The 26,990-nt window shown below is 43.3% G+C and overlaps 1 protein-coding gene and 1 long non-coding RNA gene across 4 annotated transcripts in view; one reads left to right on the top strand and one right to left on the bottom strand.

Moving 5' to 3' along the window:
* The window catches only part of LOC105684708 (transcription factor 12), a 49,868-nt gene that overhangs the window by 17,045 nt on the left and 5,833 nt on the right, over positions 1–26,990 (bottom strand). The window contains exons 2-5 of one of the 3 annotated variants that reach the window (XM_020851611.3): positions 24,041–24,090; positions 23,430–23,652; positions 23,276–23,301; positions 22,959–23,003 (exon numbers count right to left, since the gene is read on the bottom strand). In XM_020851611.3, coding sequence (XP_020707270.1) covers positions 22,959–23,003; positions 23,276–23,301; positions 23,430–23,652; positions 24,041–24,090 — 344 coding nt within the window. Of the gene's footprint in view, positions 1–12,891; positions 14,891–22,958; positions 23,004–23,275; positions 23,302–23,429; positions 23,653–24,040; positions 24,091–26,990 lie in introns of those variants that run through there. The other 2 variants (XM_020851615.3, XM_020851620.2) reach the window with 2 other exon arrangements.
* On the top strand, positions 23,546–26,452 carry LOC125501731. Its single transcript, XR_007279372.1, has 3 exons — positions 23,546–23,682; positions 25,341–25,607; positions 25,701–26,452. It is a non-coding gene; the product is annotated as an uncharacterized LOC125501731 (long non-coding RNA).

The following is a 26,990-nucleotide window of genomic DNA, read 5'->3' as shown; positions in this document are numbered from 1 at the left end:
ACTCTCCGCATACGACGTTATATTCGTAGGAGACTGTAGGTAGGTAGAGTTCAGAGTCCCCACCACCAACAACGCAACACAACTACGGCAGAACTAAAGAAGAAGAAAACCTCCTCTCCTCCTCCTCTGTCGACGACCGTTTGAAGAAAAAAAAATCAAAAATCAAAATTCCAAAAGATAGAAAAATTGACGTCGGAGGAGAGAATTGAAGCAGTTGCGGTTCTTCGGATTTAGTCGCAAACTAATCGGAGCGTCAACGGGCTAGGGGAGGAGAGTAGCGAAGAGAAGAGAAAAGATCGATTAAAAAATGTCCGCGCAAATAAGACGAGAGAGAGAGAGAGAGAGAGATTATTTACAAGAGTAAAATGGAGGGTGAGATCGAACGCTACTCGAAGAGCAGGCAGGGGGGGGGGGGTTAGCGGCGACTACCTGTTGCTTTTGGTGGACACTTTTTCCCCGTGTACAGAGGATTGGTAACCGTAGTAGCCCGCGTCAAAACGGAGAGTAAGACGATGCAGGAGTCTGCGTTATTTCTCACGCAAAATTATTATCATCATTGTTACTGTCGCACCTGTTGCCGCCGAAAAATCGTACGGGGTTGCAGCGATTGCGGATAGAGAAGAGAAGAGAAGAGAGAGAGAAAAAAAAACCCGAAAAAACGACGTCAGCAGCCTCGACGGTGTATTTTGCGGGATGACGTAAGGCGAAGATTATTAATTTTTGCCAAGAGACACGAACGCGGCTCGTTCGGTAATACGGAATGAAAATCGCAAAATTCGGTATTTTCAAAAGCCAGCGGCGGCGCTCTTCGAGGTGTTCTAAACTTGCGCGGTGGTTGCACGCCTATAAATCTCCACGTTTAAAGCTTCGGTGGCACCCGTATACCCGCGAAGTGAATGCGCCTCGCTGTACGCTAGAGAGACGACTCGGTTGCTAGACTGCCTGACGCCGAAGAGTAGTAGTAGGACGACGAAGAGAAAAGGCAGAATTCATTCCTTGTGGGTACGACTGAATAGGGAATGAGAGAAAAAAAGAAAAAGAATAAGAAAAAGAAAAAGGAAAGATATGAAAAATAGAAGGAGAAAGATGGAGAGGAAAGAGTCGCCTCGACTTTTCACTTTTTCCTTTTTATCCTACGCCGCTAATACCACCCATGTTACGCACACGGTGCGAGATAACTGATGCTGATGCTGTACGCTCTCAGTGTTCGTCGAATACCTTCTTTTCTTACGCACATATTATACGTTACAGCGCGCTTTTCTACCACTCGTGCGGTTACGAGAAGGTCGAGTTCATCGATCTACGGAATTCGAAAAGTTATTTACCAAAAAAAGAAAAAAAAAAACTAACTTTAATGAATAATCAGTCAACGATTTGAATAATATTTTAGTAACGCATACCTATGTATGTACCGCGTCCTACGCCGAATGATTGAGAAATTTTTCTCTCTCCTCTTGCGGAATGATCTCAACATTCTCCTCCTCCTCTTTATCCTCCTTTTTTTTTTCTCCTCTTTTCTAACAAAGTTTTTGGGTTAGATTTGGAACGTACTCGCGATTCTTTCGTTTCCGATTCATATACGGTACAGGCATATGGTACACATTTTTCTGCAGTATATCAAAAAATGAGGGTTTTGAATCTGCCGTGCTAACTGGTAAGAATTTGTATTTATATCGTATTACGCAAAACTGTTTCGCTAATTAGAAATATTTATTTTTAGTACACGTGAAGCGTGTGTGTATACATGTACGTGTACATACATACAACGCGTTTGGCTCGGACAATTATATTCTCTCGCTGGACCATCGTTTATATATAATGTATTTAATATATATATATATGTATATAAAATCCTATGTATATGCGTACAGGACACACGCGTTGGTATATAAGCTGAAAAAAGAGAATAAAAATAAAAGGAAAGAGAAAAAGTAGAAGAAGAAAAAGAATAAGACGAGATAGCCAAGGCGAAGTTCAACGACCCTTTGCTGTATATCTGTCTCTAGAAGATTTTTCTTAGATTATAAAATAATTATACGAATGTATTGTATAGGATTTTTGTCAATTTTGGAGTAAGAAATGAACATTTTTTTATGGTTCGGATTTATAGGCTATTCTTGTGTATTTTGACCTCAGGCATCCGAATCTGGGAGAAAAATTGATTGATCTATCTGCAAAAATTGTCGATTGTGATTGTTTTTTACTCGTTCACTGTTCAGAATTTTTTTCCTATTATTTTTGTAATTCAAGTATAAAATCAAAAAATTACATGCTCTTATTTTGACTTAAAATTGAAGTTGAGTCGAGTAGCCCGAGCTTATCTGGAGTCTGGTAGCCAGGAGCGTAGCGCTTTGTTGTGAGACGTCACCTTGGGGGCTGAGCAGAGGTGACGCCCCACAACAAACCGCGCGCCCGTGGCTACCTAACTCCAGCAAAACTCGGGTTTGCTGGTGAATTGAGAAATTCGAATAATATTTCGACCCATGCATGGATTGCGACGAATCAAAGTGTGTCTACGACTAAAACCAAGCGATATGTCTTAATTTTTCTGCTCCCAGCAGCGAATAATTGATGTTTACTCGATCGATTGCATGAGTAAATGATTTTGGCTTTCAGATTTGGATTCCTTAGCTGATTATACGTGAGATTACCCTTGAAAAGCCAAAAAAAAATCGATTTTTGAGTGAACAAAAAATCGATTTTTGGGCCAAAACTGAAGTAGTTTAAGAATTGATTGCAATACACTTTTCTGACGTATTTTGACCTCAGGAATCCGAATCTGAAAGAAAAATTGACCTATCTATAAAATTGACCGAGTTATCGCCAATTTTCAGCTTTTTGGGGTCAAAAATAAAAAATTAATTTTTTGGTCTATCTTAATGTAATTTGAGCTCAGGAATCTGAATCTGAAAGAAAAATTGATCTATTTTGAAAAATAACCGAGTTATCTCCATTTTTTCGCATTTTTTGGCATAAAAATGGAGATATCTCAAAGGGAAAAAATCGTAGCTCAATTTGGACAACGGATTCGTGTTCCTGAGGTCAAAATACATAAGAAAAGTGCCATACGATCAATTTTAAAAAATAAAAATTTTTGCCCAAAATTTGAGATTTTTCCAAGGGGTACCCCTTACGATTTTTTCAAATTTTGGCCAAAAATTTTTATTTTTTAAAATTGATCGTATGGCACTTTTCTTATGTATTTTGACCTCAGGAACACGAATCCGTTGTCCAAATTGAGCTACGATTTTTTCCCTTCGAGATATCCTCAAATTTATGCCAAAAAATGCGAAAAAATGGGGATAACTCGGTCATTTTTGCAGATAGATCAATTTTTCTCCCAGATTCGGATTCCTGAGCTCAAATTGCATTAAGATAGATTAAAAAATCAATTTTTTATTTTTGACCCCAAAAAGCTGAAAATTGGCGATAACTCGGTCAATTTCAGAGCTAGGTCAAATTTTCTTTCGGATTCAGATTCCCGAGATCAAAATACGTCAGAAAAGCATATTAAACCCAATTAAAAAAATGATTTATTATTTGCTCAAAAATCGAATTTTTTTTTGGCTTTTCAAGGGTGATCTCACGTATAATCAGCTCAGATATCCAAATCTGAAAGCCAAAATCATCCACCCATGCAATCGATCGAGTAATCATTAGGTGGAAAAAATTTTTTACTCGATATTATTCATAAAAGTCAGGAGATCATCTTGATCTCATTCACACGCTCGCGATTATATGGAACACACATCGCATCACACGAGGCACCGATACATCTGTTTCGTCGATTAACTTCCCCCTCCAACCCCGTAACGATCTAGACTAGAATCTCCTACGTCTATGAAATAAGAAGAAGAAGAAGAAAAAGAAAAAACGTATAATACACAATGATCCTCTACCTACGTACGTAGAGATGCGGAGAGAGAACTGACTCGCGTGTAACGTTTGACAAACTGTACGTGACGTGGAGGTTTTCGATTCATCTCAGTTTTTTATTCATCCATTCTTTTCATTCGACGGCGCATCATTTTGGATTTATCGTCTAACTGCAGATCACAATTATTACCGTTTTTCAATCGGCGCGCCTACGTCAATTAAACAGTCTTAGAAAAAAACGAGATAACGAGTCGATACGATAATATCGCGATTAAATTAACGATAAAATAATTAAGCACAGATAAAGACACTTTGTTGCTAACGAGACATCACCTGATTGTAAACGCTGCACATATATACCGAAATCCAATTGCCACTTTGCGATATCAACTCTACAGCGTCGTCACGTTTCCATTTATGTAATATATCCGATTCCAGCAATCAATCCCATACAGATTCGTCCCTCAAGATTCGAAAATACCCAACACATGTATCACCCTATCTTATCCAAATTGTTACAGTTTTTTTTTTTTTCTTTTTTCTACTACTATCGTCATATTTTTTCACGCAATCAGAAATTAGAAAATCTGCTGTTACTGTTTTCGTTCCATTTGATTTGTTTTTGCAATCTATAGAAGAAAATTAGTTACTGCCAATTTTCGCACCCAATTCATCGGGGAATCGCCTCGTATCTTTTCGATTAAACGACTCAATGATGACGTAATTAAATTATACGACGGCCCTCGACGGCACCAAGATTTGGGGGGCTGTAGGGAATTAAGATAAAAATCTACCCTATCGCGAGTCACCGTAAAACTCGAACTCCGTTTGTACAGTTGACTGTATAATCGATCGACGATAACAAATAATCCGTCAAAATTGGCGAGTTACCGATAAAGGGAAAAAAAGAAAAGAAAAGGAAAAAAAAAAGAGGAAGAGATTTACAATTTTTTTTCTAAATCTCCGTGGACTTTCACTATTCGTAAATATAATATATAACTGATTAGATTCCGCACGCAGATTAATACCCAAAATTAACATACATAGGTGATAAAAGAAATTGAAGCGAATCCTCTTCACTATTTAGATTCCGATAAAGATCGGTGCGTTATGAAAAAGAAGAAAGTTACTCGTCTTTCTTCTCCTCGATGACAAATTGAAAAAATTAGATCACGCGGATAGAAGTTTGTTAAAAAAACGCGAACGAGGGGGGGAAATGAGGTAAAATTTATACAAATATGAATCATCGTACAGCGACGCGTGTGCGAGGAAGATAAATATCTTACACATGGCTAGCCACACCACACAATTCCGGAATTTCCACATCGCCCTACCACCCTACGGATACGAGGTGGAACACAACAACTCTGACCCCCGTCCCCGGAAATCGATTTCGGGCCAAAATCCCGTAAAATCGTCCACCGAATTCCATTCCGCCGTAACGATTGATAATTTTCTTTCTTTTTCTTGGCGTAGAACGCGGAATAAAATTACAAAAAAAAAATCGATCGTCAACGGCGAGGAAAAATTCGCCTACCGTTCGTCGGGTGGGGGTCAGTTTTTCGTTGGTCGGAAAAACTATAAGGGAGACCCGACGAACGTTGTAACGCAGAGACGACGACGCCCAGATCTGACCGCTTTAACGCGCACGGCGAGTGTGCGTTACTCGCGGATTTTCTACACCGACCGACGTACGTACGTACATTGCACAGCGAGAGGGACTACTTGTGCCCGACGCGTCCCAGTTTCGCGGCTACTGGATCAGCTGTCACAGCCTCTAATTTAAATACTGCCGCAGTTCACTGAGCCCAATTGAGAGATGCTCGGCTTCCGATGCTCCCGTAGTTATAACTACGCTACTTTTGACTCCGCTACTCGACTACCACCGACCGCTCTCTACCTACTGCTCGCTGTCGGCGTAATTACGCAACTTTTCACACAGGTATACAATACCTGCTGGCCACGTTCGTAACAGATTTGCGACGGAAGAATTTACGAAAAAATTTTTCGAAACTTGACCGATTTTAACGCAATTTTTCGTTGAAAAATTTCCTCTTCTTTTTCGTTGAAATGGAAAGAGACGTTTTAGTTTTTTGGAAAGAAAAAAAAAACGTCTGGAAAACCTTAGCGATTTTTCCATAAACATATTTTGGTCTCTAAACGGATAAATATTTTACAGCCGAGATACTGAAACACGGAGTGGAGATATTTCGTACACGAGGATTTTTGAGGATTTCTTTGGTTCGCCGGTCTCACTTTGGTTTAAATATTCAAGTGACAAGATATTCTACTCTCGAATTTTCCGACCCCTCCCTTATTCTCCTCATTCCTTCTATTTTCATCCTCTTATCTCTCATCCCTCTTTCCTTCGTTTTACAAATCTTCCCATTTTCGATCTGTACACGCTGTACCGAAAAAAGCAAAAAAAAGAAGAAGAAGAGGGGGAAAAAAAAAACTTTTCCACGCTCGATCGGACCAGATACCCTCCTCCCACCTTTTATCGCCCCTGCGAACGTATTCGAGCAACTTCTCCGAGTGATAAGTAGATTCCTCTGTCTCGTTATTTTCACCGTATACTCGATACAAAGAAGAAATGAAAAAAATGAAGAAAAAGAAAAATCGAGAAGCACGAGATGAGAGTTACGTAATGTACAAATTTGGATACGGATCGAGAGGATTGAATCGAAGGGGATTGTATACAACGTCAGCTAGTAACGTAGAGGAGAAAAATGAGCTTCCGATTTACGTGACTTTCAATTTCGTCCAAATGCATCGTGTTTTTGACCGGCATTAATATACAAACACACGATGTGATGTAGTACACAATTTAGCGAACGATCGCCGGGGGTGCCGTACTGTCGTGAGTCGCTTCTGTACCCGATTGACTTTTTATTACCGTTTCTGGTCTAGCGAAAAAAAGAGAGAAAAAAAAAAGGGAAGAAAAAAAATAATACCTCTCACCGGACAACAAAGTCGGTTTGGAACGAATTTTTCTTTTTTTCGGAGTACGTGCATGAATAAAAAAAAAAAAAAAACGACGCAAGACGCACGCGTCTACCTCTACCTACCCACGTATCGAAATTATCGTCGCCGACGTTCGAACGTGTAATAAGAATTATTGCAACGGTGGTACGCATACGGTGGTTGGATGTGGATACGGTTAGCGGCGAGATATTTCTAAGGTGTGTCTCCGTCGGCGTTCCATTTGAAAATAATAATTTCAAATGGAATTCGTATACGAGCGTAGGTACAACGAACGGCGCGCGGGTTGTACATGCGGGTGGTCACAAAAGAGCCGACGTTTACCCTAAACGGGAAACAACTTCTCCGCGTTAGCGGTTTAATTCTCGGTTCAGATAGCCGTTATAAATCGCGATTTGCTTTCTTTGCACGCCCCTTTTTTTTTTTTAATATACATACACCTATACTTTGGCGAGCATTGTCACTTCCCGCTTTTACCACGTTCTACAAAAACACACGCGCGTGCTCTCGAGAATCAACGCGGATGACCGCAGGTACGTACGTACGTACGTACAGAGGTATGCATGTACCGGTGTTTAAGAATTGTACGGGGCAACTTTATATCGCGGGTTGCGCAACGCGAATTAAACGACAAGGAGGAAGGAGGCGAGGCGGGTGGCCGCCGCGCTCGTTCCTCCGGTCGCCTTCGCGAGATCCTTTTACGTACGATATTAACGGCCCTTCTCGTTCCCCCCCTTTCGAGACTTTCCCGTACGTGTCTTTCGCGCACCCGAAGCGCTCCGAAGACACCGAAAAATTTCACCCCGACTCCGGGGGCGTCCGGAAAAAGGGTGAAGAAACATTTTCAGAGTCCCGAGGACTCGGTGCGCGAGATTGAAAAATATTTGCTAAAAAAATATTTTTCGGGGTACGAGGATCGGCGAAACCGGAGATAGATAACGGCGACGAGGGGGGCGGCAAGGGGGTGGGGTGGGGACTCGTGTAGTAAATTTTATGAATCGAACGCGGTCGCGGGACGCGAGTGCCACAGGTTAAGAACCGAGCCTCCGCGTCCGAGTTTGGAGAAGGGGCATTTTATGGGGAGGGAATAAAGCTCGACGATTGGTCGCAGGGCAACGCACCTGGCGAACAGCTGCAGCTACCGCCGAAACCCACCGACACACACGCACGCTCAGGTACAACGCAACGCGTATAAGTAAATGTGTGTGTGTGCGTGTGTGTATACGAAAGATAGCGTACGTACACACGCATCGTTAGGAATATAATGAAAAAAAAATATATGTATGTATATAAATCGGTGCATCGATACGGAGGAGGAGACGAACCCCCGTTGCAAAAATGGGAGGAAGAAAAAAAAATAAACACTCCGAGAGAACGAAAATCGCACATGCGTTACACGTCCGAACCTGGCTGACGATGAGATTTTTTCAACAAACGATATCCGGGTAAACTTTCAGAAGGCAACTTTGGAAAGAGTAAAAAACGAAATAGGCGAAAGGGCAAAGAAAAAAAATAAATAAATAAATAAAAGAGAGAAAAGTCGAGGAATGGTTTTAATCCTCCGAGAAACTACCTGCCGCCACGCGGAGAGGTAGAGTCGATGTCCCCGATTCCGATGAGCGGTGCACAAGTAGTTTTAAAAGAGTTTCGCGGTAGAGAGTAGTGGACGGACGGACGGACGGATTTCGGGTGGTCGGTTGTTCGTCGGTTTTCTTAGGTACCCACGGCGAGGGCGGAGTTCGAAATCGCTTCGACATTGTTTCGTTGCACGTACATCGGTCGCAAAAATTACAAACGGATACGCACCTCTCAGGTAGATATTATACGCGCGCGTAAGTACAACGAGGAACACCGCAACTTTGCCAGCTTCGAAATTCTCCAACGATCATCTTTTCTCTACCTGTCCGGTAATTCTCGACAAAGCGAAATTTTCGGTACCTGTGTGCGCACCACCACCACCCTTCCGTTATGTACCTACGTCCACGTAGGATCCCGGAGGAACCGCGAAGACCTTTCCATTTTGGAAATACCGAATATTGCGGAGATATAATTTTCGACAATTTTGTTCAAAGGGTACGCGATAAAGAGAGTTTTCATTTTTCAATGACACACGTGACCGACAACCTGTAGCAGATTTTCCGCCCTTGAGAAAAAAAAAAAAAAAAAAAATGGAAGACAATTCGGAGCTCGAATTTGGATTTTTCCTTTTTCAGGGTTTTTCGAATTTAGCAACGTTGGTTTTATAAGAGGAGTACCGACTTTTTCGTTTTTCCTCCCTCGTATTTCGAGTTACAGTTATACACGCGTTGAAAAAAGGAAAGAGAAAAAGGAAAAAAAAAGAAAAAAAAAAAAACAGACCAGGGGAAAAAGTTCGTTCCCCCGATTCGCCCCGAAGACGTGCAGTGGTTGTCGGTTCGTTTTTAGGGCGGGGGGCCTTATTATAGCATACGCTACGAGTGCCGCTTCCTATGCTGCGCGAGATCACCACGTTACGTTACGTTCTTTTTATAAAAATTCGTTTTTTTCAGAAGACTTTTGGACGGATGATTGCCACGGTCTTTTGGGTTCTCGGATCTTATATTCCTTCCACGAGGATCTTAACTATATAATACGGCGGCGGCGGCGGTGATGGTGATGGTGATGGTGATGGTAATGCGGCGATGCGGCGTGGGGCCCAATGACCATATGGCGTATAGGAATAGAGAGAGAAAAAGAAAGAGGGAAAAAAAAAAAAAAAAAAAAAAAAAGAGTGAGGAAGAGACGGAAAACAGAAAATCCATACGCACGAGAAGGAATGCCCTTCCTTTACATTTAACCGTATCCTCTTACCCGTGCTGTTGCGGTAAGCGACTAAAAAAAAAAAAAAAAAATCAAAAACTCCGAACGAAAAAGAAAAATGGAGAAAAAATTTTCTCTCTGTGAAGAAAAAAAAATCATCGAGCCATTTTCGAGATGTGCGCAATGTGTGTAGTGAAAATTGTATACGTATATACAGTGGGATATGCATTTTGTGCAACTTACAAATAACCGAGAAAAAAAAAAAGCTCACCGTCTCGAGCGCGTGCACATGCAACACCTGGAAATTTACTCCACGCAGGTAATTACGGGGTAGAATCTTTTCGTTTTGTTTCATTTTCCGTTCTATCGACGCGAAGACTTCGCCGCAATCAAATTTCCTCGAGAACCGATATAGAAGGAAAAGAGAACCCGAAGACTGTACGATCATCTGTGCGTGAGTACATAACTTTACGAATACACACATTTATGGATATATATATATATTTAAATGAGTTTTTGGGTCCGGATATCGCCGATACTCGGTATAGCGTTATTTACGACTGTGACGATGATGATGATTATTATTACCGTTATTATTATCATCATCATCGTCATCGGGTGCATCGACCTACTCGGAACTACAATGCAACCAAGTCCAAGTGTGATCCTAGGGAACGACGTCGCGTAGGTGATGTGGGTAACAGTGTGAAAAATGTTGAATAAAGCTTGTGCCTCGCGAGATATGGTGTACAGGAATTCAACGGTGGACATAAATTTTTCTATTAGATTATATAGATTTTATACAGCGAACTCGGGGCGAGCCCGGATCCGGCCTAGCTTTTCCTTAGGAGAGAAGAGCCTTTTACGGAAACTATACCCTACTGCAAAATGTCGGACGACCGACGACACAAAGAGACTGCACCGCTTGTACGACACAACGGATTCCGCACAGCGTATCTCGCTTATACGTTATAGTAACGTACGTACGTACGTACAACTTGCAGTATATCTATACCGCGATATAATCAGTGCGTCCCAAGTAAAGAAACGAAGACGACGACGAAGACGACTACGAACAACCGGATGCGCCCTCGATCGAGCTTTTTTTTCATCTTCATTTTACTTGTTGCAAGTTTGTTTGTTTGTTTTTTTTTTCTCAAAATTCAAACCAATAACATTACCCCCCCCCCCCCCTCCCAATCGTTGCACGCTTGTACATAGCTATGTGATATCCATCCCGTTGCACACAGACAAAATATAAAGCCATAGAAAAAAAAAGCGAGGCTGCAGCAGAAGTCCTGCGCCCTCAGCCTATGCGTATAAACATATCTATTTTCCTTTTTCTTCTCTCTTCTTAGCGATTTCATTTTCTCTCGGCGTGCGTACAATGTACAGTGAACGCACACCGCGTACGCTTGTACGTAAAAGCATCGTCGAAGGGCGGCGAACGTGGGCCGTAGTTGTTATTATTATCATCATCGTCGTCGTCATTATTATTATTATTATAAGGTTTTTTTTACCCGGCGTGCGCTAAGTGCGGAGAGGAACCTGTTTTTGAGCTGCAGTAGGGGTTGAAGGGTAGGGCTGGGTCATTTCCGGTCCGTACCACCTCATCATATCCGCTGTGCTGCGGGAACCACTGTACCATGACTATAGGTATACCACAAACCGACTCCATCTCGCTCTTCTACACCCTCAACGTCGGCATCGTCCAATTTTTGACGATAAATATATATATGTATATATTTATATATACATATATGTATGCACGAGCGTATGGAACGTATTCGTAGGGAAGGGTGTATAGAAATGAGTACATACGTGAGGATATGCAAAGCGAGTATGGATGCCTCGTAAAATTACTATAGGTTACGATGCATTTACACGTCCGTAGTGGTGGTATTGCAATACGCGGAGGAGACATCGGCGGAGTATATAAACGTTGCAAATTTCCATCGACCAAGGTTACGTGTATACCTATAATCATATAACAGGGTGGTACGTTATGCATGTAGTTATACGTGTGTATTATCCTACTGCAATTGTCGATTATTACTTTACATACCTAGGTATAAATAGAAGATAGATAGATAGATAGATGGATGGATGGATCGACGTCGTAACCACGCGCGTCGAGAATCTATTGTATACAATAGATGCAGGTTCGTATAAATAATAGTTTTACCTAGTTTGAAAGAAGTCAAGTTGGGTTAGGTAGCACACATTTTTATCCCCGTTGCAGCGTGCGTGAATCTTACCGTACACCGAGCTGGAGTTCAGGGTGAAAATACGGAGAGAAGAATTAAGAGCGATGGAGGGTGGATACGAATACATACGAATGTCGCGTATATGTACACGTAAATATATAGGAGCGACAATAGTGTGTGTGTGTATATAAACTGTAGAGAAGATTAACAAACGGAATAAGCTGTTAATCGTATTATTTCTAGCTAAGCCGTATTTAAATTCGATATGAATTCCATTTAATCAAACAATGCATGCATTATTCACGTGTATAATCTTCTCGGTTCAAAAAATAATTCATCTGTATTACCTATATACATACATACGTAGACGATAAAATGCAGCGGCGTACACGCATTTTTGGACGCTTGGATTCCATTCTCCTATCCTCCAACCCCGTTGTTACCCGTCATCCCCTCTTTCTAGCGCCAAAACCATCTCCTCTGACGCGCATTTTCGATTCGACGTTATTCGCATCGGATTTTTCATCCAGCGCAATTATTATACGAATACCATATCGAACTGAATAGGACGTATACGAATTACCTGACAAAGGGATGAAAAGCGTCGACCAAGGGTATATTCCGTACGGTGCAACAACAACGGCGGAGGCCAACGGCGTGTCCGCCCACGTGACGGCCGCCATCTTGATGACGCAATACTTGCATGCCTACTAGCGCGCTCTCCCCTCTCAACCCGGCAACGATAACGCGCGCGGTGATGTTCAGTTTTTTTGTTTTAATTTAAACTATTTTTCTTTGAATATCCTCGACCGGGAATTTGTGTGGGTATAGCTGCGCTACGCATGCATTTGTACTTGCATACGCGGATGCACACCGCGGCAGAGATAATTTAATAATATTGTGTACATGTAAATAATTTTTTAATTCGTGAGGAAAATCCTCATTGTAAAAGGTCGGGTAAAACACCGCACCGACGAGTGCAAGTTTTCAAAATGAGAAAACTGCGTGGAAAAAAAAAAAACAACAACAATCATTCCATATTTCTTACCTGCGGTCCACCGCCAACAATGGATTGGTAGGCGGATTGAAAAACGCTACCGAGTTGTGTGAGCCCTTCGTCTTCCATTTGAAAAATCATTTCGGCCGCCGAAGAGCCGTTGTTATTATTGTTGTTATTGTTATTGTTATTCCCCATCAATTTCTCCGTGTTACCCATCTCCCTGTACATCGTGTTCGATTGCATTTTCTCCTCTTTCTATTCACCGCACTCGAAAACCCACTTTATTGTTTGCGTTGTGTCTTCTTCTTTGTTCGTATCACAAAACTTTGAGAAATGTTTCAATTTTTGTCATTAGATTATCGCCTATTGCTAGAAATCTCGGGTTTTTTTTCCCCAGTCTCAGCTTTCGGTCGATGACAATCCGCAGATCGTTATTAAAATCGTTCCGAGAACGATTAAAAAAACTGCATTCCGACGTTTCACATAAAATCTTCGAATATCTTGACGCATTTTTATCGCGCGTCCAACTTCACTTTTGTTGTACTTTTGATATATCTATTACACTACTTCTATTATCTTTCTTTCTTACTCTGGTTTTTATTTCCTTCTGCATACATGCGGCACTTGGCACATGAAAATTCTATCGCTGGAACCGGAACGAAATCATATGCTCTTCCAAACTTCCGCGTAGAAATGTTCAACTCATTTTCTATAATTCACCTTTTTTGTCCTTCTCTTTTCATTCGGATAAACGTATTATTTATGTATATATGTACATATATATATATGTATACGTATGTACAATATTTATAATGAAATATTATCCAATATTATTCACTATGTACATACGAGGGGGGTATACGGTTAAGCTGTTTTTTTATCGTTTTCGATGACGATGAGGACAAAATATAATCAACCTTGATATCCGCGTTTCCGGAATCATTTTTTCCCCGACCCTAGTGATTCGATCGAATTCGTTTACCCGATCCACGTAGAGATGCAATTAAGAAGCTCGAATACAACCAGAGTACATCTGCTATTCGGTCCACATTCTTCTCTGATCACAGACGTACGGTAAACTAGTTGGATTTTTTAAACAACAGTAACGATAATCCGTTATTTTCACCGCTGTTCTTTGTCGTCGTCCAATTTTCGAACAATCTCAAATCACGACACATCATTGAGAATATCGCAAAAACTTCGGTGTTTTCCCTTTTGCCGTGTATCAAAAATCCACGCGATTCGCACGAGGTGTAAATGACTCGTTTTTTTTATCCGCGGCACACTCCAGCGATGACGTGAAAAAGCTCAGTAATTCAATCATCACTGTTTAACGGACACGACGCTGACGTACAAGTGGGTAAAGTTTCGAGAGACGGACACGCGCGCGACTGACGAAAAATGAAGAAAAAAGAAACCGAAAAGCCGGTGAGGTGGAGAGAATTTTCGAACTCGGCGAGAAAAATCGAGTCTTCGTTTGGAGGTTGGAAAATTTTTACAAAACCGAACACAACGACCCGTACTCGAAGCACGCTTATTCGAAGATTATCCTCGAGTTTCGTCCGGTTGGTTGAAAATTTACTCTTTTCATTTTTCGTTCGGTTAATATTATCGTTATTTCCAGCTTCACTTTACAACGTGTGACACACGCGTAGCAGGTTACCACACACACACACACCTATTACACAAAATACACCACGCGGGTTTCGACGAATAAAAATTCTTTATCGGGCCGAAAATATTATTCGCCGAGCGTTATTTGTCATCGTCATTGAAAATTTTGTTTGTTTTGCGAATGATTCTCTTTCGGCAAAAGAAAAAAAAAAAAAAAACTTGATTCAACAACACTGCGGTACGGAAACGGGCGACAACGCGGTAGGGGTGCATCCGCGGTGAGAGAGGAAAATGAAAACGAAAACTGGGGGATGAGAAAAGAAAAGGAAAAAAAAAAAAATAACAACCAGCGCGGAATAATACGGGAGTTTCGAGGTGACCTTTGGAACGGCGCGACGCAACCTCGCCAACGTACGCGACGCGACTGATATTTCAAAGGGGCGCCTCGCCCGTCTATCCGCCACCGCCCCCTCCAGGAGCGAGCGATCATTATCCCCCCCCCCCCCCCCCCCCCCCAAGCGACGTCGTCGTTCCTTCCACCACTCCGCTCCACTACCACCGCCGCCGCCTCCCCCCACTCCCCTCGCCGGCGATGCAGCGCCTCGCCGCTCTCGCCTCCCCTCTAACGGCGATCAGTCGCTCCGCCGGTAGGGTCGGTCGGGTGGCTGGTTATCCGGTTGGTCTACGCGCAACCCCTAACGAACGAAGAAGGGCTCTGCTTAGTTGTTTTTTTTTTCTTTCTTACCCCCACCCGAGAGGACAGGGGACTACCGGCGACGTACTGACCGAGCTAAAAATATCGCCCCACTTGTTGAGTCAAAAACCTTTATTGTAAACGTACGAGCGGCGGGCGCGATTTACGACCCCCTTTTTGTTCTCTCTCTGCTGTATAATCCCATTTGGATTCTGACACGGTAGTACGACGAGATTATACGCTCGCGGAGTTTTGCCCACACGCATGTACCCCGGGTAAGACAAACCTTTTTCATTCGGATAGAAAAGAATTCGATATTTCCTCTTCGTCGGAGGAGGAAGACGACTACGACGACGGACATTTTTCGAAAACTTAATCGTCGATCGGATAACGACGAACTTTTCGAAGGGGACGTCGTCTCGGAAAACAAAATGGCCGCCGTGACCCCCCGTTGGTATTTTTACTATCCCGTGGCAACGATCGTAATCGCAATTGTACTTGAGAAAATTAACGGTTTCAAACGTTGTGACAAAGGGACGATGATCTACTGACGTTGTTTCTCTGATGCAGGTAAGAGAAATCGTTGGAAAACGGGGGGTGAGAGTCCAACGATGGCTGGAGATCGCGACTCCGGTGCTTCCTCGGTATATCTCTCCCCTCGACGATATCGCGAGGTTGTTCAGACGCCGAGGAAGAGCTTTTTTCTCGAGATCTGCTGCCGCTGGACCCTTTTCTCATATATATATATACATATAAAACGAAAGCACTGCACCGGCGTGTTTGTATCCTGTTGCGGCGTTGCCACGATTTTTCAAACAAAACTTGGTAAGTAGTAAAAGTTAAACGTAAACCTCAATATCGTACCCACCGATCAAAACGTTGAAGAGCATTATTAAATATTGTGAATACGTAACGACGAATATCTTGTTATTTTACAGAACGTCGGTCATATTTTCTCAAGAATCTTCATGCTTTACATACGCGCGGATAAAATAATCGCGTCGGAGGAACACCGGACTGACACGTATGCAAATCTCATGACTATACGTATACATTCGGTACGTACGCGCACGCGAATATTCGACAAATCGCAACGGTGGATTGATTTATATATTCCATACTTTTATACAACCGATATCAGGATCCTGCGGATGTATATTACATACATATATATAGCCTGCATGAAATATCCGCGCCGATCGGGTTTCACTTTTCAATCGAAAGTGTTTTTTGGCAAGTGCGAAGAACGCCGGGTTACACACGAGGTAGAGACACGCGCGAGAGGTGTGTTCGAAAATTTCGCCCAGGCGAAGAACAAAAGTAACGAAAGGAAAATAAAACGAGCGAATTTCGTCGGTGTCCTATAACCGTAAACGATAATCATACCGCACATCGTATACGCACGGTAGCTCCTCAGGTAAAAGGTGTACGTGTACGTGTGCGTGTGTGCGTGAAAACTCGAAGGCGTCGCATCGCTTCGAAAGAGATCGAATATACCGTGACGTCACACGCGGCTTTTCAGTTTACACAGTTGTTAACGCGAGGTTACCTAATTATTTGTAAATTGTCTAATGGAAAAAAAAAAAAATGTACGCGACACACACAGACGGACGCGCGCTCGATGTCCTAGCGTATATGAGGAGAGTACATCGTATCGTTACATATATACAAAATTTATATATATATGTATATAAGTACGCACAATGTGGACGAGAGTTACATTTCGACGAATGGTTTCGCTTCGTCGTCGTCATCCGTACGGGCACTTGGTCTGGCGCGCACCGTTCGTAAAGAATTAATTAGAATACAAAACCGCGTTTTTATAAGAATCTTCAAAGACAGTATAGGATACGAAAATCGGTTTCGAGCCTCCGTATCCGTACGATACACGACCAGATTCATCATCGGTCGCTGCATCGAAATGCAGAAAAAAGAATTCTCCTATGCGATACATGTATACACACACCTACAATGTGCAAGTAAAGAACTAATTTTCAGATAGATCGCAGAGGGAAAAAACTTTACCGCTCGTTCGAGCCGGTCAGATGCCGAGAAATAATGAAAACGGTAGGACGGAATACAGGAGTATATATATGTATATACACGTTGAATATTTCGAAGCGGAGAGAACTTAGGGTAGGGGGTAGTAGGTAGAGGTCTCTACGTCACCCTATATATATACCCTGGAACACATTAACTGCACGGCGGGAGGATAACCCCACCCCACCCCCCCCCCCCTCCGAGCATTGGCGTAGCCGAACGCCACCCCGCTGTACCGAGATCTGATTTCGAGAAAACCCACGCGGTGCGGATTTCTACCAGGGAAGAAAAAAACAAAAAAAAAGAAAAAAAAGCGCCCTGCAAACTCCCGACCCCTCGTTACACCGATCTCCCTCGGGGACGACTGACGTAAGTCCAGTTTCGAATTCTCTTTCGCTGGAATAGCGTTGAATTAATTTCGCCAAATCGTCGCTAAATCAAGAGGCGACGATAGCAAAAAAAAAAACGAACAATTGACGCTATTTTTTGGTTTTTTTTCATCGAGCAACGTTCCCAGTCTCCGGGAGGGTCGTTCTGCGACGCCATTGCGAGGCAACAACACCGAGTCGCAGAGAACACGGGGGGGGGGACGATACGCGCGTTACATCGGATCGCGAAGTGTAACAGGAACCGTAGAGGACGCCGAAACGGCTGAAAATTTCCTCGAGTGTAAACCGGAGTAAGCGTAGGCATCGGCGTCGGCGGCGGCATTAACGGTACACGAGAGGAACACGGCGAGAGCGGCAGCGAGAATCTACCGAGAGTCAGCGGCGGAGGGCTGCGGAGAGAAAAACTTAAAACAGACACAGAAACTCAAAGAGGGTGCGCGCTGCAGCCCGGCCACTGGGTTAGGGTGGGGGGGGGGGGGGGGGGGGGGGGGGGTTCGCTGTACAGGATGGGTTTGCGGGTCGCTCGAGATGCTTAGGGTGAGATTTAGTGGGTATAACCCCCGGTACGCCACCTTGCCGCCTACCCTCGCCCTCGCCCGCCATCCGCCCACCCTCTCTCTTTATCTATCTCTCTCTCTCTCTCTCTTCCTCTCACGGTTATGTTCCACCATTATAACCTAGGTACTATTACTATATAGCAGCTGCAACCCTATGTACATCCAACGTGCGTACATACGCGCTGCTTCTCTACGTGTGTCTCTAGGTATTGTGTGTGACACGCCATGTATGTACCTTCGCCGTATCGCGTTGCGTTTCAATGGTAGTGGTGGTGGTGGTGGTGGTAGGGTGGTACGTGTTACGGAACGTTATGTAGTTACTATAGTTTATACGCTGGGGTTTGTTTTCGTGGAGGTGGTACCGGGTATATATATATATATATATATGTACATCGTCGGTAGAATCCTAGAAAGGGTCGCATCGTGCGATACGCGAAAGGTGATTAAGCCGGCGTCGAAACAGGGAGAAATTCGTACAGCTAAGTGCGAGTAGATGTGTGTAGATCCAGTCGCGAGAATTAAATATCTTTCTCGAGTGGATTTCGACGCACGTCGCAGTCGCCCCAAAAAAATTTGGAAACGGCTATTTCTCGAAGACTGAATTAATTTTCGAAGGACCAACTTCATCCTCTCAAGTTTTAGGTATATTATAACTTTAGCCGCTCTACTCTGATGCGCTCGTTATATAAATACACCCGCTTGTCTCGTCCCTATCACCGAGGGCTCGTCCTCGAAACTCTTTTTTTTTTTTGGAGAATGCGAGATTGGTTGAATTTCTAAATAATAGAAATATCGAGATTATCTGAAACCGTAAATGCTTTTCGTACCGATGAAGCTATTCAGGGGAGGGTGTGGGCATCCGTATAGGTAGTTCGCTTTCCTTGGTTGTCCGAATTAAATGAAGCGAGAGACCGAAGTGTACAGGAGAGTCCCGAATCAAAGCGGAGTTCGGAAGGGTGTAAAAAATGGAAAAAATCAAGTTAAACGGAGGACGCGTGTACGACTTATCGTAGATGTTACAGTCGGTTCTTTTCGATGGAAATGATGCGTGGAAGAGATTTGTAAATTGAAAAAAAAAGAAAAAAATTGTTTCCCCATAAACGAGACCATATGTTGAGGGGACAGTAATATACGTATATTTATATCCCCCGCGTGATAATAGAGATCTAATCAGAACGCGATTGGGATACGTGTGTGTATATATATATATGTATGTACATAATAGGAGCTATGTATCAGATACGAGTTTACGTATGTATATCCGCACACAAACACTTGCGCTTATAATATACCTGGCAAATATTTGACTTTGGTGAATGATGCTACTTTTCTTTCGCCGAAACGTGAATTCGAGTATATGTTCATGAATATGTGCGTTTGAGCGTATGTGATATAGATTAAAATATATATATATCTATATATCTATATACGTCAACTAATTACCAGCGCGTTTTGGCAAAGGAAACGTATATAATAGCGAGTTAATATACACCACGTACACGCGTATACAAATGTCGTTTGGTCGTCCCTCCGCTCATTCCGCTTTTCGATATACACATTATATACACCCACACATACCACCACGGGTGTTAATTACATACATTGTCCGTATTGCGAATTTCCTCCACCCGTTAGATACAACGAAAATTGTATTATCGGTAGTCGAAAACTTGAAAGCGTCAAACTTTAAACTCCAAAGTTTCAAGCTGTAAATTTTCGAGCTTGAGGTATTATGGAATTAGAGGCGGGGGTAGGGGGTGAACGAGACAGGGATAGAGATAGAGATAGAGAGAGAGAGGGCTGCAAAGCAAACAGCTTGAGCGTAGGCACGTGTAGTTAAGGGTTGATCGCAGAGACACACGAGTAGGTACGTACGTACGTTCGTATATTATTATCTAGGGTTTCGTATCGTCGTTTATTCAATGGACACCGCCTAATTCTATCAAAGAAACCAAACCGTGCTCACCTTCCCACACAATGCATTGTACCAGATTGAGACAACATATACATCGAGGATAAACGAAGTGATGGGATAAATCCATATCTGGCGAGTTCGAATATGTACAGATGAAACGGTCTCTTCAAAAATTTGGGAGCAAAAATGAGAAAATTCTACATTTCTCAGCGACGTTATTGATCCTAAAATTCATTCGTCGATCGATACGCGTATTTTCGATTCGCCGGTACTCCTGTATTCATATGATAATGAGCGAAGGATTCGCCAACAAGGGCTATCAAAAGAGAGTATCTCCCACCCCCCGGAGCACGCGACCGTTATTACATTCATGCGGTCCAGATCCCCTGCGTTCCTACTCGAATTTTATTTTTTTTTTCTTTTTCTTTTTCTTTTCTCTGTTACCCACCGCAGCGATATCGAGGCGATTCTAAATATCAAAGTATCGCGTACCCACCACCGAAGTGCTCGTGAAATTTCACGCCTGACTCAAAGATAATAAATTAATTGTATTTTGCGGTCCACCGCTTCCGTTCGACGAACACGATTACCTACCATCGAAAGTGGGGGACGAAGGACGGACACGCCGGTCCGTCGGATGACCCCCGGAGGCCACGCGACCTCTTGATATTATATCGTATCCGATGTGAAAAGCGTCCTTAATTTTCGAGTGCCTCTCCGTAATACCCGTTTAACCGCGTCTATATCTATGTACGACACGCGCTCACCCAAAAAACCGATGCACTATTGTGTAAACCATACAGATACGCGTGTATATGTGTACATAGGTATGTTATGTACACAGAGATCGTGGATCCGAACGACATATGTGTGCACGAGCGGTGGTGAGTCTGCTGCGGTGAACTGTAGAAAATTCGACGTACCCATTACATGTTTGTTTTTGCAGTGGACCGCGACGAAACGAACCGCGGAATTGCTAGGGGACGATATAATCTGAGAAATCGAAGTTGGGAGACATTTTTTTTCTTTTTTTTTTTTTTTTTTTTAATACATACGAGAGTCGAACTTCGCTCGCCTCGGTGAACGAATATCGTCCCGCGTTACTCTGTACGAAACTGGAATATGTGCGCGCAGGTTGCGGCCGAAGGGTGTGAAAAGACAGAGAGAGAGAGAGAGAGAGAGAGAGAAAGCAGAGTAGGGATATAACGTAAACTAGAGTAAAATGCAACAGGTGCGTATCGTTCCTCATTTCTCCACGTTTTTCGCGCTTTCGAACCGTACGTCGTTCTCGCCTCCCCTCCCTCCCCCTTCCCCTCCCCCCATTGATTGGGCGAATCGAAAATTACGAAACCGCTTCGCCACCCGGTACGCAGACTTTTCGCTCTCCTTTATTTTCCTCCGTCTGAAAAAACCGAAGGGCACGTGCTACGCGAGGGAGAATGGAGGCCCGACGTCGTCATCGAGGACCGAGGAATAACCGAAAGTGCTGAACGTAAACAACACTACCACCCTTACGAAGGAGTAATAATTTATTCAAAAAGGCGAAGGACCCACGCTATCACATTTCTATTAGGAAATGATCTTCCCAGTGGCGCCCTGGGGTATCGTTATCGTTTCTCTCTCCCCCCTCTGTCGGCGCACCACGTGTACATATATATATATATATATATATATATATCTGTATTTGCGCGAAACTCCGAGGGTTTTCCCCCGCGCACCGAGAGGGTTCCGCCGAACCTCGAACCCCGAGGCGACCGTGTAAAAAAAAAACACCCAGAAGGGCGTAACCCGCGAAAACAATCGACGAAGATCGACGGAAGTTCGGCGGTACATCGATATTACCGGTTTGGCATGAAAAAGAGGTAGAGAAAACTTCGTCGAGAGTTTCTTCGCGACGCCCGGTCGACGGCGTGCGTACGCGGTGGCGATCGAGGGTGCTTAACCGTAATACCGAATATACAATACCCGCGAGTCCAAGTTTCCGACGATCTATTTTCGTCGATCCTTCCGCGAACTCTCAAACTCTCCATCGCACGTACCAAAAACTCGCGATCCGTACGGCGACTCAACGATCACCGAATTTCGGAGAATCCATCGCGATACGTGAATCATGACGCTCGTACGACGCATACCGTGAACGCCGGAACGTCCGTTTTACACCCCGATCAGAAATTCGTCGTCGTTTTCTTTTTGGCGTCTGAACAGTTTTTTGTGTGTTTTTTTTTTCTTCTTCTTTCACGCCGATGATATAACGTAATTGCGGTGGACGCGGTTTCGGTGTCTGCCAAAGATACTCTACGCCGATTCGATCAAAACCCGAGCGATCTACGAAACCAACTTCGTCGCATCTCAACGAAATTTTCTCACCCTCGACACGCGCGAAACGCGTTACACGCTTTGTAATATATGTATTAATACGTGAAGAGAGAGAATCGAGCATTCCGGTCTCACGGTACGAACGACCCCCCCCCCGCCCTTCGGCTGGAGAAAAACCGCCCCCTCCCCCTCATAGAAAACGCGGGGTGATCGTCGCAGCCCCGGAGGGCGACGTAACTGCGGAGTAAAATATTAAAATTTCAATCCACATCCAGCCATCCGAGGGCACCTCCCTTTCGGGGTCTGAGAAGCGTCGTCGTCTTAATTAATTTATTCCAACGATTTCCTTCCTCGGATCATCTCTCGTTATCCCTAATGAGTAACGAGGCATAGTCTCTGCGCGTCATCGCACGTGGTTCGTTTCGCAGTTTTGAGATTTCGTCGAAGTTTCGAGGTCCGTCTGATCGGATCTCACGATCGGAGCGACTCGCGACGAACCGGGTACGCGATTATATATTTTTTACAGAGATGGAAACAAGGAAAAAAACAACAAAAAGAGCAAGCAAGCATTTTTTTTTCAATCGACTCACCCAGTGATGTGTGTTGACGACTTCTCCGTCCGGTCCGTCCAAGTTCTATTTTAATAAAAAGAAACAAGAGAAGAACCGTATGTAATTTGGGGGAGGTCAATGAGCACCTGGACTTGACGCGAGGCCGACAATTATATTCCCTAAATTTTCAACACCTTTTTCAAAAAATTTTTTCCCCCTTCAAAGTTTAACTTCTACGGAAATTCTATCAACGATAGGCTTTCTCACAGCTCTCCGTTCTTTTAAAAATAATTCAGCTTTTTAATGCGCAAATTTTTGTCAATGTATGATTTTTTTTTTTTTTTTTTTGTACTCACATCTTTCTTTCTCTTAACCGCTGCTCCTGAAAAATAGAAAAAAAAATAAAAACTGTGTATATCGTATGCAATTTAGAAAAAAAAACAAAAAAAACTTTCAGAGTATCGAAGAAAAAATAGAGAGAGAAAAAGAGAGAGAGGGAGGAAAATTTACCGGCTGAGGGGTTCGAAAGTCTCGAATTGTTGACGACTGGTGTTGAGGAAGAATTTGTGCACGCTGACGTGGTTGTGATGGTCGCTCCAGAGGGTACGGGATTTCCACGTGTACCGAAAGGGAAATAAGGTGAATCCGGTGGATACGTCGCACCTTCCACTCCTCCGCCCGGACCGCCACCGGGACCGCCGCCCGCGGCACCAAAGGGACTCCCACCGTACGTCTGCGTCGCAGAAAGTAAACACGAGACTAGGTAAACATCGTTGTTTCGTCCAAGAAGTATTTAGAAGAAAAAAAATAATACAAACGAAACTTGGTACGTGAGCAATCGAGGTATCCGACAAATTATGATCACGGTTCATTCGCACATGATTCAACACTCTCGCTGATACAATTGTTATAAATATTTTTCGACAACGGAAAAAAAATGTTTCAACGATCAAAGAAAAATAATAATCAGCGATGGAAATATAGGAGATAATTCGATCTGGAGATCTTATTCTTTTCCTTAAAAAAAAAAAAAAAAAAAAAAAAAAAAAAATAGGTGAAGGAATTGATAATATAATTTATAGTTAAACGGCGTCGGATTCGATGTTTTTTTTTCTACTCACCATTCCGTTGTCTATTGCGGGGCCATATGGCGACTGAAAGCCTGGTTTTTCTGAAACGTGAAGAAAAATGAATAAAAATTTAGTGTGTATCGCTGAATAAAATATATACGTACGTACAATTTATATTGTATACGTATACATAGAACGTGAATAAAATTTATACACGCCGTTGCGTGAAATAAATATATAAAAGGTGGAAAAATTACTGGAAAATTTTTCTACGTACACACCGTACGCCTATACGTACCCGTGTGTACGAAATCTCAAAATTCTCGCACGCCAAAACCGGACGAGGGGGAGGGGGGAGGGGGAGGAACAAGCATCTTTACAAACCACCGGAGTATCACAACGCGATAAAATTTACAATATATATAATCCCGGGGGTGGGGTGGGGGCGGTACGGACACGAGTTCGCGTCGTATCGAGGGAGAAATAAATAAAAAAAGAAAAGAAAAAAAAAAACGGTGGGACTCCGCGTACATCTAAATAAATAATATCGAATGTATAAATTATGGAAGGTATCGGGATACGCGGGCGCGAAGTTAATCCCAAATCCGAGTCGTTCGAACGTGACGGATATTATTCCGTAAGCTCGCTCTAGCCTGCGGAAAAAGTGTTCGCGCGATCCGGGGGTGGAAATAAAATTTAGTATGCGGTTCGCGAACGCGAAACAAAACGGGGATGGACTAACTCCTCTCGCCCTCCGAACGGTTTCCGTGCCAAATCTTTTTGATTTACAAAGACGTATGCGAAATTTATTCAAACTTTATCTTTCATTTTTCAACGACGCACAACCCCCTCCCTCAAGTACGTGCAAGGGGCACACGGCCGTGCGCGCGCGTCTCTCTGTGTACACGCGAATAATTCACGCGGAGTTTTATTTGCCCCGGTGTTTTTTTTTTTCTCATTTCTCTCTCTTGTTTTTTTTTTCTTCTTCTTCTTCTTCTTCTTCTCGGACTAAAATCGAGCTTTTCGGATATATGACACGTGCGCGTGTAACACGAAGTAAGGATTTATGCAATTTTATTACCAACGCGTGATGTTATTACCTGTGTGTGTAAACAGGAATGAATCCTACGACGTAAGAATTAATGCAATTATCATTGATTATTTCGATCGAACGTCCGTTTTGACGTTGAAAAAAAAAAAACAAGAAAGAAAATAGATTCATTTGGTTGCGAGAGCGATCGAATTCTCTTTGGTCTTCGAAATTGTTCGCATCGCGATGAGAATACCGTGCGATAGCAAAACTGAATAATGTACGTCACACGTGTCCCCGTTAAGCGTGTACCGATTATAGGTGGGCGTGGACGATAAGGAGTAGTTCGAAAGCTCTGAAAATGACGCCGCGGTCAACTAGCACCACCGTCGCCACCACCAAACGATAACACAATCCTTTGACGACTCCGGTGTAGCCGACGTCCCGTACGAAACGTGGGTACAGCCGGTCTCATTCGTTTGCGGTCTGAGGGGCCCGTGTATTTAATATTTACACGCCTCGCGAAACACATCAGAAGCAACGGTTAAACTTCTAGCCTGTCATCCGCTGTACGCTGTAAGTACTTAGGTAGGTCATCCCATTACTACTGTAACTAAAATCTATAGAACACGATAACCCGACGTCAAACTTTCTTATCTCATCCGTTCTATTCTCCTACAGATCGAGTCAGTCGTCTCGCCGTTCTGCGAATCGGTTCCAGAAATTCTCAAAGGACTTCAAAGACGGGGAGGAAAAAAAGGACGAGAGACAATCGAAATTACGTGTGTGTACAATGAAGGACCGTGTATCTATCGCCCCGCGTGTGTGACGTGCGGGTTAATATTCCTTGGTTTCTTTCATCGAGATGCGGTGGAGATGGACGGGAAAAATCAGAGGAAGAGACGGAAGTGGGCATCGGAAAGAGAGGGAGAGGGAACGTCGAGGGGGAACGGCGTAGGAGACGACGACGAACCCTCGGGACGTCTTTAAACTTGATCCGGAGCGTCGTGTACGGGAGCCGCAAAGACCGGATGGGATCGAGGAGGAAGATCCGAGGAACTGTAACGACTCGTGTACGCATACTATAGGCTGTACGTGAAAAAAGGAACCGACGAAGAATTTCCCACAAATTTTCATCGTACCGTTCGCGCTTGCCCGAAATACTGCGGGGGACGCGGCGGGTAAATTTTTTTTTCCATCCCACGCGATTACAGCGAATAATTTCTTTCGAATATACTTCGTCATCCCCCAAAGATTCCGAAGCGAATGAAATCACGTTTGCGGAGATTCGTCTCAACGTCGTGTACGGGGAGGTGGGAAACCACGTGTTCGAATCGGCGATGTGCGATACGAGTGCGTCGCGGTTATGAAAGGTAACTATATAACAACGGGAAAAAAAAAAGTAAATCGAAAACTATTTTTCCTCCAAATAAGTTGAGAACCCTTGGCTACCTGAATTATCCCCGCCCATCGACCCTCCGACTATATTTTCTGCCTGCTACTTTCCTCTCTAATTTTTTTTTTTTTTTTTCTTCTTTTCCTTTCCTCTCATGAGTTTTTCTACTCAGTCGCCTGAACAAATTTCTCTTCCTTAGCTCCTCGGTACCTATACATATATATATATATATACACACACACGCACACACACGTATAAAAATGATCCTTCCCCCCACCCCGTTTACTCCGTTTCCTCCCCTACGTTAAGTTCATCATTGGTATATAGCTGTACACTTTTTATTTTTTTTTTCTTCTTCTACCTTTTTTTTCTCTTTATTTTTATACCTGCATAAATTCTTCTACCGGTAGAGAAAAGGGAAATAAGAATAGGAGGAGAAAAAAAAAACCACCACCCTTGCCCGAGGTCGCGTGGCACCACCACTGGCAGCGGTCACCGCCATTTTTATCCTTCGCCGTTTACACCCCGCCGACAACGATAGAAATAATTGTTTCGGCCGTACCTACGACAACCCT

Source organism: Athalia rosae, chromosome 7, assembly GCF_917208135.1.
Source record: "Athalia rosae chromosome 7, iyAthRosa1.1, whole genome shotgun sequence".
Lineage (NCBI taxonomy): Eukaryota > Metazoa > Arthropoda > Insecta > Hymenoptera > Athaliidae > Athalia > Athalia rosae.
The sequence above is the reverse complement of the archived record's forward strand: the minus strand, read 5'-3'. Positions and strand labels throughout refer to the sequence as shown.